At 42.6% G+C, this 16,662-nt stretch overlaps 1 protein-coding gene across 2 annotated transcripts in view; it reads left to right on the top strand.

The window, feature by feature from the left end:
* The window catches only part of gripap1 (GRIP1 associated protein 1), an 80,825-nt gene that overhangs the window by 20,551 nt on the left and 43,612 nt on the right, over window positions 1-16,662 (top strand). For both annotated transcript variants that reach the window (XM_039011214.1, XM_039011215.1), the window contains 8 exons: window positions 282-416; window positions 596-691; window positions 1,085-1,297; window positions 1,403-1,516; window positions 2,577-2,654; window positions 4,851-4,946; window positions 6,523-6,579; window positions 7,787-7,886. In XM_039011214.1, the coding sequence (XP_038867142.1) occupies window positions 282-416; window positions 596-691; window positions 1,085-1,297; window positions 1,403-1,516; window positions 2,577-2,654; window positions 4,851-4,946; window positions 6,523-6,579; window positions 7,787-7,886 (889 nt within the window). The remainder of the gene's footprint in view (window positions 1-281; window positions 417-595; window positions 692-1,084; window positions 1,298-1,402; window positions 1,517-2,576; window positions 2,655-4,850; window positions 4,947-6,522; window positions 6,580-7,786; window positions 7,887-16,662) is intronic.

A 16,662-nucleotide genomic window follows, 5' to 3' on the forward strand; every position in this document is an offset into this window, starting at 1 on the left:
TTTCACATACTGACGGATGGTGATTATTTCAATAGTTCAGACATGAATTGCTGCTACTTACAATAATACTAACGGTTTGTTGTTTTTCCTACAAAGCTTAATCTGAAGACGTTCAACTTCTGCTCATCTGCTTTTCATGTCTCACTTTCTCCACTTCTGACCCATTTGATCCACTTTGTTTCATTAAACAAAGTCTAGAAATACCTTTGTAAAACGTAATCAAATGTTGTTCCATTGTGAAGCTCAGTGTGTCCTAACTAGTGGGTGGGCGTTGTCATTAGATTCAGACAGTGAAGACTCAGGAGATGAACCTTTTGCGTGACCAAAACATGGCTCTGAACGTTGAGCTGCAGCAGAGACGGACAGAGCAGGAGAGCTTCCTGGCACAGAGAGATGACCTTAACTCTCAGCTACAGGTTTGTGTGACCCTCACATTGTCCTAATGCATGCATACTCCGATAACCACTGAAATAAACCTTACTTTTACAGTGGTTAGTACTTTGATAAAGTGCTTCTATTGTAGGTCAAGGAGGAAAAAGATGGGCGTTGCAAATGTATTTTTATCCTCTCTTTAGCTGTCTTTTTCTCTCTGTAGGAGGTGAACCGTGCCAACAGCAGACTGTTGGAACAGCTGACTGAATTGGACCAATGGAAAGACCGATTACAGCAAGAGCTGGAGGAGGCTAAAAAGGTGGGCTATCTGTGACACACACACACACACACACACACACAGTGAACAGAGATGCGTGCTGGAGGGGTACACACATGGCACTGTAGTAATTGGCATTACTGTATGCCAGTGAAGGTGGGAGTGCTGATTTGACCTCTCTCAAGCTCCACTCCTTCTGCCCACGGGGTCACAGGCCATAAATGGACAGCACAGCTTCAATTAGCATATGTGCCAGTCTTGGACTTATCACAGAGTTATCTTTGAGTCAAATTTATATGAATTCAGGATTATGATTCAAAGACTCATGGTTTGTTTAAGAAAGAGTGAATCAGTGCTGGATGAGTGTGAATGTTATTGTTCATCTATCATTACAATAAATGTCAGAGATATCCTCCCGTCTCCCTCCCCCTGCAGACAGCTGACAAGCGGAAGGCCATGCTGGATGAACTGGCCATGGAGATAATCACAGAGAAGTCCCGGCACAAGGAGGAGCTGAGCGACGTGCGTCTGCAGCATGAGAAGGAGGTGCTGGGGGTGCGGGCGCGCTACGAGAAGGAGCTGAGGGGTCTCCACGAGGACAAGAACCGCACAGAGGAGGGGATCCGCTCACAGCTCCGAGACGAGAAGGTGAAGGGGGGGACACATTTAGATTCAGGGCCACAGAGCCAACGAGAAGGGAGAGAACATGAGAAGGTGCTCTGCTTGTGTATTAATGTGACCTTTGACCTCTAGGCTCGCAATAAGGAGCTGGAGGGTCTGCAGCAGTGTGTGGAGGAGCTACAAGCCCAGGTCCAGTCCATGGAGGACACTAAGGGCTGGTTCGAACGCAGACTCAAAGATGCTGAGGTACACGACCAACTTCACTTTCACATTGATTTATTCACTAGAATATTCCAGTACTTACTGGAATATGTAGTGTAGTTATGCTGTGTTGTACACTTTAAAGCTTGTACATGAACACACAGAAATGCTGTTGGAGATGAGGTTAATGAGTGATCAATACTGGCAGTTTGAGGCGCTCTTCACTGCCCGGAGTAATGCCTTTCACGGTAACTCTGACCACGTGGCATCACGGGAACACTGACCTCGTGGCGTCACGGGAACACTGACCACGTGGCGTCACGGGAACACTGACCACGTGGCGTCACGGGAACACTGACCACGTGGCGTCACGGGAACACTGACCACGTGGCGTCACGGGAACACTGACCACGGGGCGTCACGGGAACACTGACCACGGGGCGTCACGGGAACACTGACCACGGGGCGTCACGGGAACACTGACCACGGGGCGTCACGGGAACACTGACCACGGGGCGTCACGGGAACTCTGACCACGGGGCGTCACGGGAACTCTGACCACGGGGCGTCACGGGAACACTGGCCACGGGGCGTCTCGGGAACACTGGCCACGGGGCGTCTCGGGAACACTGGCCACGGGGCGTCTCGGGAACACTGGCCACGGGGCGTCTCGGGAACACTGGCCACGGGGCGTCACGGGAACTCTGGCCACGGGGCGTCACGGGAACTCTGACCACGGGGCGTCACGGGAACACTGGCCACGGGGCGTCACGGGAACACTGGCCACGGGGCGTCACGGGAACACTGGCCACGGGGCGTCACGGGAACACTGGCCACGGGGCGTCACGGGAACACTGGCCACGGGGCGTCACGGGAACACTGGCCACGGGGCGTCACGGGAACACTGGCCACGGGGCGTCTCGGGAACACTGACCACAAGGTGTCAGTAGTGCTTCTTACTTATTTCTGCTCAGATTTATTTGTTTTCTAGCATTTACTGTGATTAATGACTTTACATATGTGTCGTAGTTTAGCCTTTTTAAAGAATTCTAAAAATACATGTGTGCTGATGATTAGGTGATGTGTTGTTCCTCTCTGTGTTTAGGAGAGCATGGAGAAGAGCTGTCTGGAGCACCAGGAGAGCACGGAGAAGCTGCAGGAAGAACACTCTCTCCAACTGAAGGTTGTTTGCCTTGTTTTCCTCTTCTCAGACACGGCAGGGTGGTGTACACAGCAACACACTCAGACACTTTCCTCCGGGCCTAGGGGAATACTGACTGGGAGTGTGTGTAGGCTTTGTTCACTGCAGTTGGCCCTAGTGTTGCACGGTATACCGAAACTTTGTTACTGTATGTGAGAGGAGAGAAAAAAAACTGTTTGTTACTAGAATTGTTGTTACGCTCGGTACTTCTGTTAAATGTCTCACGTGATTGAGAGTATCAAGTCTGTGGTGAGGATGCATTGCCACAGCACTTTTCAATCAACTTTTGATTTAGTTTAATAAATAGATTGACACAAAGCGTTAGAGGGGCAAAGTGAGATTTTTTTTAGGCTGATTTGCTTCAGGAGTTTTGAACTCGAGCACAATTTCTCTGTTCTTCACATTGGAGTGCTGCTGCGGGCTCTTGACCAATCAGGTTCATGGAACAATGCATTAATCTTAAGGTGCGTGCTCTCCACTTTCCTCAGGTCTTTATTTAGCGATTGTGATCACACCACTCCAGACGGACACAAGCAAAAACTCTTCCATAAATGTAGCAGCCTAAACACTAGTGATCTAACGTGCTGTATTGCAAAGAAACAAACAGCAACAGCAGCTGCATGGTCTAACCTACTATTCACTCTGTCCCTCTGGCCAGGGTAAACGCAGTGGTAACGTTATGTATTCATAGCCCATTTGTTTTTGAGAAAATGTGAATGGGATCAAATTAGTTTTATCTTCAAACTGACTAGACTGCCTAGACTTTTTCAATCCAAAATGATTAACTGGAATGAATCAATCAACATAATAGCTGATATAGACTGTGAGTACATGTTTAATTAGGCCTACAGTTGCATAGGGCAGGACTGCACGATGCAAACCAGCATAAAGCAAGCTCAGCCCTGTGAAACATGCAGTTTTATAATGCCATTTCTACCCATTTTGTTGAAAGACTAAGAAATCTTTTGGCAGTTTTTTAAAGCTAATTTCCTGGAATCCTACACGTTTTGCTATCATATGCTATCTGGGGCCCCGCTGAAGGCCGGAGCATGTCCCCGTTTGGTAATCCGGCCCTGATCCCTCGTCTCCCTTCCTGTTTTCTCTAGATTCCATAGCCACAAAGACACATTCCACAGCCACGTTCAGGCTCGCGAATGATGTCAGTACTTTAAGACTTTTATAAAAGAGATGGCTTCTTCCATGGAGATGTTATTGATCGGTACAATAGAATATTTTCTCCTAGCAGTTGCCAATAAAATAACTCCTAAATGGGAGGGATTGTTTGCCATCTGTAGCCCCATGAAATCAGATTTTACAAGCTCAATAACTCAAAGCATGCACATACTCCTATTGAATAATTTGCATTCACCTGTATTTTAAATAGACCTAGGCTATATTGTTATTTACCCAGTTTATCAATAGAGATTTACAGTACCATTCAAATAAATGATTACCATTTATGTTTTGTAGTTAGATTGGTAAAAACAAAGTCATATTGATTGTATGATTTATTAATTAATGCATACATGGCTGTAAAAAATAAACCGGACGTACAATTTTTCAAATGTAATAACATTGAATCCTAAAGATGCCCAACGATTGAACATAGTTTCTTTCTGTATCAAGTGCCATTCTATGACTTTGGTTATACACCTTTTCTTTGTTGTGGCATGGAGTATCATAATGAGTATCGTGATACTAAACCTGCTATCAGTATCGAAGTGAAAATTCTGGTATCGTGACAACACTAGTTGACCCAGGGACATACTATACTCACTGGAAGTGTACGTGGACTTCGTTCAGGTAGATGAAGCTATGACTCCTCACATTGCTATTCTCGTCTGCTGAGTACCTGATGTTTATTGAACTTATTTAGCAATTAAAAGTGTTACTTATAGAGTGTGTTTCTCTTCTATGTCTAACTCTAATTGGGCAGGTAGGTTTGGTGATATGCTTGTTTGAAATTGAACCCCTACTGTTTCAATTAAAATCCTGTTAGTATCATGAAGTTAATTCTGAATGGAACTGTTGTGTTAATCTTGTCATCACTGTAGATATTCCATTAGCATGGTGTGACTAGTAACCTTATGTTGAAACGGATTCAAATTGTGTGATTCTCAGATCGGATCTGTGAAAGTAACTGAAACTGAATACGTATTCTTTGTGTTTCTCATTCAGGGAAAGGCATCTGATATAGATGGTGTGAACCTGCAGTTGACAGAAGTAGAGAAGGAAAGGGATGTGCACATTGAAACCATTGGAAAACTGAAACAGGTAAACTAACCCTTTTTGTAGTTAGTAGAAACTACCATTATAGTTATTTTTTTATCAAATTTTCAGAGGAAAGTACAGTTTGAAATGTTCCGTACATGTACACATAAACTCAGCAAAAAAAGAAACCTCCCTTTTTCAGGACCCTGTCTTTCAAAGATAATTTGTAAAAATCCAACTAACTTCACAGATCTTCATTGTAAAGGGTCTAAACAATTATCGAACATGCACCTGTGGAATGGTCGTTAAGACACTAACAGCTTACAGACGGTAGGCAATTAAGGTCACAGTTATGAAAACTTAGGACACTAAAGAGGCCTTTCTACTGACTCTGAAAAAAGAAAGATGCCCAGGGTCCCTGCTCATCTGCGTGAACGTGCCATAGGCATGCTGCAAGGAGGCAATAAATTGAAATGTCAGTACTGTGAGACGCCTAAGACAGCGCTACAGGAAGACAGGACGGACAGCTGATTTGTCCTCGCAGTGGCAGACCACGTGTAACAACAGCTGCACAGGATCGGTACATCCGAACATCACACCTGCGGGACAGGCACAGGATGGCAACAACAACTGCCCGAGTTACACCAGGAACGCACAATCCCTCCATCAGTGCTCAGACTGTCTGCAATAGGCTGAGAGAGGCTGGACTGAGGGCTTGTAGGCCTGTTGTAAGGCAGGTCCTCACCAGACATCACCAGCAACAACGTCACCTACGGACACAAACCCACCGTCACTGGACCAGACAGGACTGGCAAAAAGTGCTCTTCACTGTCGTGGTTTTGTCTCGCCAGGGGTGATGGTCGGATTCACGTTTATCGTCGACGGAATGAGCGTTATACCGAGGCCTGTACTCTGGAGCGGGAACGATTTGGAGGTGGAGGGTCCATCATGGTCTGGGGCGGTGTGTCACAGCATCATCGGACTGAGCTTGTTGTCATTGCAGGCGATCTCAACGCTGTGCGTTACAGGGAAGACATCCTCCTCCCTCATGTGGTACCCTTCCTGCAGTCTCATCCTGACGTGACCCTCCAGCATTACAATGCCACCAGCCATACTGCTCGTTCTGTGCGTGATTTCCTGCATGACAGGAATGTCAGTGTTCTGCCATGGCCAGCGAAGAGCCCGGATCTCAATCCCATTGAGCACGTCTGGGACCTGTTGGATCGGAGGGTGAGGGCTAGGGCCATTCCCCCCAGAAATGTCTGGGAACTTTCAGGTGCCTTGGTGGATGAGTGAGCTAACATCTCACAGCAAGAACTGGCAAATCTGAGGAGATGCGCTGCAGTACTTAATGCAGCCGGTGGCCGCACCAGATACTAACTGTTCATTTTGATTTTGACCCCCTTTGTTCAGGGACACATTATTCCATTTCTGTTAGTCACGTGTCTGTGGAACTTGTCTGTTGTTGAATCTTGTTATGTTCATACAAATATTTACACATGTTAAGTTTGCTGAAAATAAACGCAGTTGACAGTGAGAGGACATTTCTTTTTTTGCTGAGTTTAGAAGCTGTATAATAAGGCTGTGTGGTCATGTAATGGTTCTCATTAGAGCCTCTCCCTGTCTTTGTGGTGTACAGGAGATTAAAGACACGGTAGATGGCCAGCGGATCCTGGAGAAGAAAGGTAGTTCAGCAGTAAGTGGAACACTCTCCTCGCTGCCTCTCTCTCTCCTCGCTGCCTCTCTCTCTCTCTCTCCTCGCTGCCTCTCTCTCCTCGCTGCCTCTCTCTCTCCTCGCTGCCTCTCTCTCTCTCTCTCCTCGCTGCCTCTCTCTCTCTCTCCTCGCTGCCTCTCTCTCTCTCTCTCTCCTCGCTGCCTCTCTCTCTCTCTCTCCTCGCTGCCTCTCTCTCTCTCTCTCTCCTCGCTGCCTCTCTCTCTCTCTCTCCTCGCTGCCTCTCTCTCTCTCTCTCTCCTCGCTGCCTCTCTCTCTCTCTCTCTCCTCGCTGCCGCTCTCTCTCTCTCTCTCTCTCCTCGCTGCCGCTCTCTCTCTCTCTCTCTCTCTCCTCGCTGCCGCTCTCTCTCTCTCTCTCTCTCCTCGCTGCCTCTCTCTCTCTCTCTCTCTCTCCTCGCTGCCTCTCTCTCTCTCTCTCCTCGCTGCCTCTCTCTCTCTCTCTCTCTCTCTCTCTCTCCTCGCTGCCTCTCTCTCTCTCTCACTCACCACTAACTTCTGAAACTGATGAGTCAGTCCCCTTCCATTTAGTACAGAGTGGAAATTTAAATTATAACTTACAGGTGGCAGGTAGGCAGACAACTCACACAGCCTTTTCGATATGTACGTTTTTTAAAGTTTTCTTTAAACTTACTAGGCAAGTCAGTTAAGAACAAATTCCTATTTACAATACAAACCCTCCCCTAACCCGGACGACGCTGGGCAAATTGTGTGCCGCCCTATGGGACTCCCGATCACGGCCGGTTGTGATACAGCCCGGGATCGAACCTGGGTCTGTAGTGATGCCTCCAGCACTGCGAAGCAGTGACTTAGACCACTGTGCCACTCAGGATCCCTTTGTAACCACTCATCAGATGCCTGCCTGCCTTGATAAGTATTTTTTCTGCAGATAATTGCAAGCTTGCCTGAGGCGTAGGGGTTGTAAGGCATAGGAGTCGTAAGAGCTTTCTGTAGCTCCTTTTCCCAGCCACAATCTAAATAGTTTTCAGGGTAGGATGGTTAATCTTATTTGATTGTTTTCTTTGTCTTAATCAGACGCCTGTCTAAGATGACCTTTGCCTCTCCCTGAGTCGTATGCTGTTGTCTATGCATAGAGTGAGAAAAAACATGCTGCAGTGTTTTTTAAATGAAGTAGTGTACTCTCCTCTCAAGGGCTTTGTGATGTTGTTTGTAGCTGAAAGACTTGAAGAGGCAGCTACAGCTGGAGAGGAAGAGAGCTGATAAACTCCAGGAGCGGCTACAGGAGATCCTCACCAACACTAAGACCAGGACAGGTGAGAGGAGACAACCTGATTGACCTACACACATTTCATGTCATCAGGCAAAAGTCTATATATACCACTATATGATGTTATGCAATGCCATCAAAGTATTCAAACCCCTTGACTTTCTCCAAATTTTGTTGTGTTACAGCCTGAATAAAACACACAATTCTTTTTTTGGGTCACTGACCTACACACAATACCCCATGATGTCAAAATGGAATTATGTTCTTTGACATTTTTACAAATTAATAAAAAATGTAAAGCTAAAATCTTGAGTCAATAAGTATTCAACCCCTTTGTTATGGCCAGACTAAATAAATTAGTCGAGCAGTGAATTTCAAACACAGATTCAACCACAAAGACCGGAGTGGTTATCCAATGTCTTGCAAAAAGGGCACCAATTGGTAGATGGGTAAAAAATAAAAAAGCAGACATTGAATATCCCTTTGAGCATGGTGAAGTTATTAATTACACTTTGGATGGTGTATCAATACACTCAGTCACTAGAAAGATACAGGCGTCCTTCCTAACTCAGTTGCCGGAGAGGAAGGAAACTGCTTAGGGATTTCACAATGAGGCCAATGGTGACTTTAAAACCGTTAGAATTTAATGGCTGTGATAGGAGAAAACTGAGGATGGATCAACAACATTGTAGCTACTCCACAATACTAACCTAAATGACAGAGTGAAAAGAAGGAAGCCTGTACATCCTGTTTGAGACAAGGCACTAAAGTAATACTCCAAAACGTGGCAAAACAATGAACAATTTGTCCTGAAAACAAAGTGTTATGTTTGGGGCAAATGCATTTCAACACATTACTGAGTGCCACTCTCCATATTTTAAAGCATAGTGGTGGCTGCATCATGTTATGGGTATGCTTGTAATCGTTCTTAAAAGTCTACGCTGTTGTGGGGGTTCTAAGCTGATATATGGAATTGTTTGAAGATGGTCATACTATGGATCATTTAGCTATTGGGTTTAGAATTTTAGGAGCCCTTTAGCTATAAAAAAAATACATAAATGATTTGATAAATTATTACATTTGGCCTTTACTACTATATCCCATAGAAACACATTGAATAACACATTCATAAATGGCAAAAAAGAAAGTGAAAAAGTAAATCACAAGAAACAAGGTTTTGAACTTTGTCCTATATCTAGAAGATAATAGAAAGCTCAGGAAATATCTGTGATATATATATATATATATATATACACACACAGTTGAAGCAATTTTTCCAACAATTGTTTACAGTCAGATTATTAAACTTATAATGCACTGTATCACAATTCCAGTGCGTCAGAAGTTTACATACACTAAGTTGACTGTGCCTTTAAACAGCTTGGAACATTCCATACAATTATGTCATGGCTTTAGAAGCTTCTGACGGGCTAATTTGCATCATTTGAGTCAATTGGAGGTGTACCTGTGGATGTATTTCTACCTTCAAACTCAGTGCCTCTTTGCTTGACATCATGGGAAAATCAAAAGAAATCAGTCAAGACCTCAGAAAAAAAATTGTAGACCTCCACAAGTCTGGTTAATCGTTGGGAGCAATTTCCAAACGCCTGAAGGTACCACGTCCATCTGTACAAACAATAGTACACAAGTATTAACACCATTGGACCATGCAGCCGTCATACCGCTCAGGAAGGAGACGCGTTCTGTCTCCTAGAGATGAACGTACTTTGGTGCGAAAAGTGCAAAGCAATCCCAGAACAACAGCAAAGGACCTTGTGAAGAAAGATGCTGGAGGAAACCGGTACAAAAGTATCTATATCCACAGTAAAACTAGTCCTATATCGACATAACCTGAAAGGCCGCTCAGCAAGGAAGAAGCCACTGCTCCAAAACTGCCATTAAAAAGCCAGAATACGGTTTGCAACTGCACATGGTGACAAAGATCGTACTTTTTGGAGAAATGTCCTGTGGTCTGATGAAACAAAAATGTAACTGCTTGGCCATAATGACCATTGTTATGTTTGGAGGAAAAAGGGGGAGGCTTGGAGGCCGAAGAACACCAACCCAACCGTGAAGCACGGGGTTGGCAGCATCATGTTTTGGGGGTGCTTTGCTGCAGGAGGGACAGGTGCACTTCACAAAATAGATGGCATCATGACGGAGGAAACTTATGTGGAAATATTGACGAAAAATCTCAAGACATCAGTCAGGAAGTTAAAGCTTGGTCGCAAATGGGTCTTCCAAATGGACAATGACGCTAAGCATACTTCCAAAGTTGTGGCAAAATTGCTTAAAGGACAACAAAGTCAAGGTATTGGAGTGGCCATCACAGAGCTCTGACCTCAATCCCATAGAACATTTGTGGGCATAACTTGTGCGCGCAAGGAGGCCTACAAACCTGACTCAGTTACACCAGCTCTGTCAGGAGGAATGGGCCAAAATTCACCCAGCTTATTGTGGGAAGCTTGTGGAAAGCTACCCAAAACGTTTGACCCGAGTTAAACAATTTAAAGGCAATGCTACCAAATACTAATTGAGTGTATGTAAACTTCTGACCCACGGGGAATGTGATGATATAAATAAAAGCTGAAATAAATCGTTCTCTCTACTATTATTCTGACATTTCACATTCTTAAAATAAAGTGGTGATCCTAACTGACTTAGGACAGGGAATTTTTACTAGGATTAAATGTCAGGAATTGTGAAACTGAGTTTAAATGTATTTGGCTAAGGTGTATGTAAACTTCCGACTTCAACTGAGATACACACACACACACACACACACACACACACACTACCAGTCAAAACTTTGGACACACCTACTCATTCAAGGGTTTTTCTTTATTTGTACTATGTTCTACATTGTAGAATAATAGTGAAGACATCAAAACTTTGATATAACGCATATGGAATCATGTAGTAACCAAAAAAGTGTTAACCTCTCTTGGGTACCTGAGACGTTAGCGTCCCACCTCTTCAACAGCCAGTGAAACTGCTGGGCGCCAAATTCAAATACAGAAATACTCATTGTAAAAATTCAGAAAACAAAACATATTTTACATAGGTTTAAAGATGAACTTCTTGTGAATCCAACCACGGTGTTAGATTTAAAAAATGCTTTACGGCGAAAGCATACCTTATGATTATTTGAGAACATAGCCCAGCAGACAAATCATTACAAACAGTAACCAGCCAAGTAGAAGAGTTACACAAGTCAGAAATGGAGATAAAATTAATCTCTTACCTTTGATCTTCATATGGTTGCACTCAGCAGACATTCATTTACTCAATAAATGTTCCTTTTGTTCGATAAAGTCTCTTTATATCCAAAAACCTCCGTTTTGTTCGCGTTTTCTTCAGTAATCCACAGGCTCAAACGCAGTCAAAACAGGCAGACAAAAAATCCAAATTGTATCCGTAAAGTTCATAGAAACATGTCAAACGATGTTTATATTCAATCCTCAGGTTGTTTTTAGCCTAAATAATCGATAATATTTCAACCGGACAATAACGTCGTCAATATAAAAGGTAAACAAGAATGGCACTCTCTCGGTCGTGCGCATGAAAAAGCTCTGTGAGACTTTAGGGTCCACTCATTCAGACTGCTCTTACTTCCTCATTTTTCAGAATACAAGCCTGAAACAATTTCTAAAGACTGTTGACATCTAGTGGAAGGCATAGGAACTGCAGTTTGAGTCCTAAGTCAATGGATACTGTAATGGCATTGAATAGAAAACTACAAAACCACAAACTACTTCCCGAATGGATTTTTCTCAGGTTTTTGCATGCCAAATCAGTTCTGTTCAACTCACAGACACTATTTTAACTTCTCTGGGATATGTGGGACTTAGCCAAAAGCCAGTAAAAATGCACAGTGCCAAATTCAAATAAATTACTATAAAAATCTAACTTTCATGAAATCACACATGCAATACACCAAATTAAAGCTACACTTGTTGTGAATCCAGCCAACATGTCAGATTTCAAATAGGCTTTTCGGCGAAAGCAAACAATGCTATTATCTGAGGATAGCACCATAGTAAACAGAGAGAGAAGCATATTTCAACCCTGCAGGCGCGACACAACGCAGAAATAAAAATATAATTCATGCCTTACCTTTGACGAGCTTCTGTTGTTGGCACTCCAATATGTCCCATAAACATCACAAATGGTCCTTTTGTTCGATTAATTCCGTCGATATATATCCAAAATGTCCATTTATTTGGCGTGTTTGATCCAGAAAAACACCGGTTCCAACTTGTGCAACGTGACTACAAAATATCTCAAAAGTTACCTGTATACTTTGCCAAAACATTTCAAACTACTTTTGTAATACAACTTTGGGTATTTTTTTAACGTAAATAATCGATAAAATTGAAGACGGGATGATCTGTGTTCAATACAGGATTAAAACAAACTGTAGCTAGCTTTCTGGTCACGCGCCTCTAACAGTACACTTCAAGTTACCCTCGTTCTGGATCGCCGTACTTCTTCATTACACAAAGGAAAAAACCTCAACCAATTTCTAAAGACTGTTGACATCCAGTGGAAGTGGTAGGAACTGCAAGAAGGTCAATTACAAATCTGGATTCCCAATGAAAACCCATTGAAAAAAGAGTCATCTCAAAAACAAAAAAAATCTGAATGGTTTGTCCTCGGGGTTTCGCCTGCTAAATAAGTTCTGTTATACTCACAGACATGATTCAAACTGCCTTGAATGCTAAATAAATTTGAGAACATAGCAGACAAAAAGTGTCACAGAGCTTTTTCATGCGCACGACCGAGAGAGTGCCATTCTTGTTTACCTTTTATATTGACGACGTTATTGTCCGGTTGAAATATTATCGATTATTTAGGCTAAAAACAACCTGAGGATTGAATATAAACATCGTTTGACATGTTTCTATGAACTTTACGGATACAATTTGGATTTTTTGTCTGCCTGTTTTGTCTGCTATGTTTTTGTGTCACCAGCAAAGCACCATCACACCACCTCCATGCTTCACGGTGGGAACCACACATGCGGAGATCATCCGTTCACCTACTCTGCGTCTCACAAAGACACAGCGGTTGGAACCAAAAATTTGGACTCTTCAGACCAAAGAACAGATTTCCACTGATTCACACTGTCTCTTCTGAACAGTTGATGTTGAGATGTGTCTTACTTGAACTCTGAAGCATTTATTTGGGCTGCAATTTCTGAGGCTGGTAACTCTAATGAACCTATCCTCTGCAGCAGAGGTAACTCTGGGTCTTCCTTTCCTGTGGCGGTCCTCATGAGAGCCAGTTTCATCATTACGCTTGATGGTTTTTGCAACTGCACTTGAAGAAACTGGGACATTTCTTGACATTTTCCAAATTGACTGACCTTCACATCTTAAAGTAATGATGGACTGTAATTTCTCTTTGCTTATTTGAGCTGTTCTTGCCATAATATGGACTTGGTCTTTTACCAAATAGGGCTATTTTCTGTATACCAACCCTACCTTGTCACAACACAACTGATTGGCTCAAACGCATTAAGAAGGAAAGAAATTCCACAAATTAACTTTTAACAAGGCAGACCTGTTAATTTAAATGCATTCCAGGTGACTACCTCGTGAAGCTGGTTGAGAGAATGCCAAGAGTGTGCAAAGCTGTCATCAAGGCAAAGGGTGGCTACTTTGAAGAATCTAAACAAATTAAAATACATTTAATATTTTAACACTTTTTTTGGTTACTACATGATTCCATATCTGTTATTTCATAGTTATGATGTCTTCACTATTATTCTACAATGTAAAAAAAAAAAAAAAATAGTAAAAATAAAAACCTGTGAATGAGTAGGTGTGACCAAACTTTTGACTTGTACTGTATATAACAAATGTTTACATACATTTATCTCTCAGATATAGGACAGACACTTCAGAATAAACTTCCTGTTTTATCTGTTATTATCTGTTATTCAGTGACCCTGGCTTAGACGGGGTTTAGACTCTTATTGGTTATAGAGTTTCCCAGAAATATTGCTGCTACAATGTACTGACTCAGGCTTGTGAATACTTGTGTAAATGCATTATTTCTGTTTTCAATAAATGTGAAATTTGAAACATTTCTAAAAACACGTTTTCACGTTGTCATTATGGGGTATTGTGTGTAAATGGATGACATAAAATATACATCAATCCATTTTGAATTCGGGCTGTAACACAAGAATGTATATTAAGTCAAGGGGTGGGAATAATTTCTGATGGCACTTAAGCTACATGTGATATATGCGTTGGTGTTTGGGGGGGGGGGGGTTGACTGGGTTTAAAGGACATCCTTTCATGCCCTGAACTGTGATGCAGCGTATGTTACATCATCACAGACATGAAACATTTAGCGCAGGGAAGTGAGTGCAGAGATGACAACCTTGATGTCCGCAGTGTGGTTTGCTACAGGCAGGGAATAATGAGGTAAAAAGAGGTGCATTGTTCACCAATATCATACAGCATCTATAACTGAGAGTGTGAATTGTTCGAGACATTGAAGAAGTAAAATATGTTTAGGAATGGTAATGGCTTGGAACCAACGGGGTTATTGTCCCTTAGCATCTAGAGACACTTGTGTTTCTAAATATGTGGGTGAGCAGCTGATTGTTGAACGTTATATTGATATGTAGAGCTAGTGATGAGGAAATATTTAGTGGTTTATGCCACACCCTCTCCATTAACATGATGTCACCTTCTGAATGTAGCTGTTGTTTTTACAAAGCAAGTGAACACGTGGCACCCAAAGATTAGAAACAGAAAAACAACCACTGCAGTACCTGTGTTTTTCTCAGTAAAGTGTGGTATATGAAAAACATTTACTCCTGTGGGGACAGACCCTTCACCCCCCACCTCACCCCAAACACTGTCAATGAAATTAAGATATCTTAATATTTTATGTTGCGCTCCCTCTTAAAATGTGCCACAGAGCAATGCAACTCTTACTTCCTCTCCGTAGGTTGTTGGTGATGCCAGGGCAATCCTCTTTTGGGCCATGTATAATTTACTAGGTGGTCATAAATGTTTAATGGTTTCTCTACAGAAAGTTGAGAATCAGACATTTTTAAAGTAGGGAGAGTTATCTCTGTCCAGAAGGGTACTGTACCCTACACCAGTCCAGAAGGGTCTTAAGTTAGTAGATACCTACATACAGTTGAAGTCGGAAGTTTACATATACCTTAGCCAAATACATTTAAACTCAGTTTTTCACAATTCCTGACATTTAATCCTAGTAAAAAATTCCTTGTCTTAGGGCAGTTAGGTTCACCACTTTATTTTAAGAATGTGAAATGTCAGAATAGTAGTAGAGAGAATGATTTATTTCAGCTTTTATTTTTTTTGATCACATTCTCAGTGTGTCAGAAGTTTACATACACTCAATTAGTATTTGGTAGCATTGCCTTTAAATTGTTTAACTTGGGTCAAACCTTTCAGGTAGCCTTCCACAAGCTTCCCACAATAAGTTGGGTGAATTTTGGCCCATTCCTCCTGACAGAGCTGGTGTAACTGAGTCAGGTTTGTAGGCCTCCTTGCTCGCACACGCCTTTTCAGTTCTGCCCACAAATGTTCTATAGGTTTGAGGTCAGGGCTCTGTGATGGCCACTCCAATACCTTGACTTTGTTGTCCTTAAGCCATTTTGCTACAACTTTGGAAGTATGCTTGGGGTCATTCTCCATTTGGAAGACCCATTTGCAACCAAGCTTTAACTTCCTGACTGATGTCTTGAGATGTTGCTTCAATATATCCACATCATTTTCCTCCCAACGCCATCTAATTTTGTGAAGTGCACCTGTCCCTCCTGCAGCAAAGCACCCCTACAACATGCTGCCACCCCCGTGCTTCATGGTTGGGATGGTGTTCTTCGGCTTGCAAGCCTCCCCCTTTTTCCTCCAAACATAACGATGGTCATTATGGCCAAACAGTTCTATTTTTGTTTCATCAGACCAGAGGACATTTCTCCAAAAAGTACGATCTTTGTCTCCATGTGCAGTTGCAAACCGTAGTCTGGCTTTTTATGGTGGTTTTGGAGCAGTGGCTTCTTCCTTGCTTAGCGGCCTTTCAGGTTATGTCGATATAGGACTAATTTTACTGTGGATATAGATACTTTTGTACCTGTTTCCTCCAGCATCTTCACAAGGTCCTTTGCTGTTGTTCTGGGATTGATTTGCACTTTTCGCACCAAAGTACGTTCATCTCTAGGAGACAGAACGCGTCTCCTTCCTGAGCGGTATGATGGCTGCGTGGTCCCATGGTGTTTATACTTGTGTACTATTGTTTGTACAGATGGACGTGGTACCTTCAGGCGTTTGGAAATTGATCCCAAGGATGAACCAGACTTGTGGAGGTCTACAATTTTTTTGAGGTCTTGGCTGATTTCTTTTGATTTTCCCATGATGTCAAGCAAAGAGGCACTGAGTTTGAAGGTAGGCCTTGAAATACATCCAGAGGTACACCTCCAATTGACTTAAATGATGTCAATTAGCCTATCAAAAGCTTCTAAAGCCATGACATCATTTTCTGGATTTTTCCAAGCTTTTTAAAGACACAGTCAACTTAGTGTATGTAAACTTCTGACCCACTAGAATTGTGATACGGTGAATAATAAGTTAAATAATCTATCTGTAAACAATTGTTGGGAAAATTACTTGTGTCATGCACAAAGTAGATGTCCTAACCGACTTTCCAAAACTAATAGTTTATTAACAAGAAATTTGTGGAGTGGTTGAAAAACGAGTTTTAATGACTCCAGCCTAAGTGTATGTAAACTTCCGATTTCAACTGTATATACGCCTGCCAAGAAGTTCTTCCCA

Source organism: Salvelinus namaycush, chromosome 16, assembly GCF_016432855.1.
Source record: "Salvelinus namaycush isolate Seneca chromosome 16, SaNama_1.0, whole genome shotgun sequence".
In the NCBI taxonomy this organism is placed as follows: domain Eukaryota; kingdom Metazoa; phylum Chordata; class Actinopteri; order Salmoniformes; family Salmonidae; genus Salvelinus; species Salvelinus namaycush.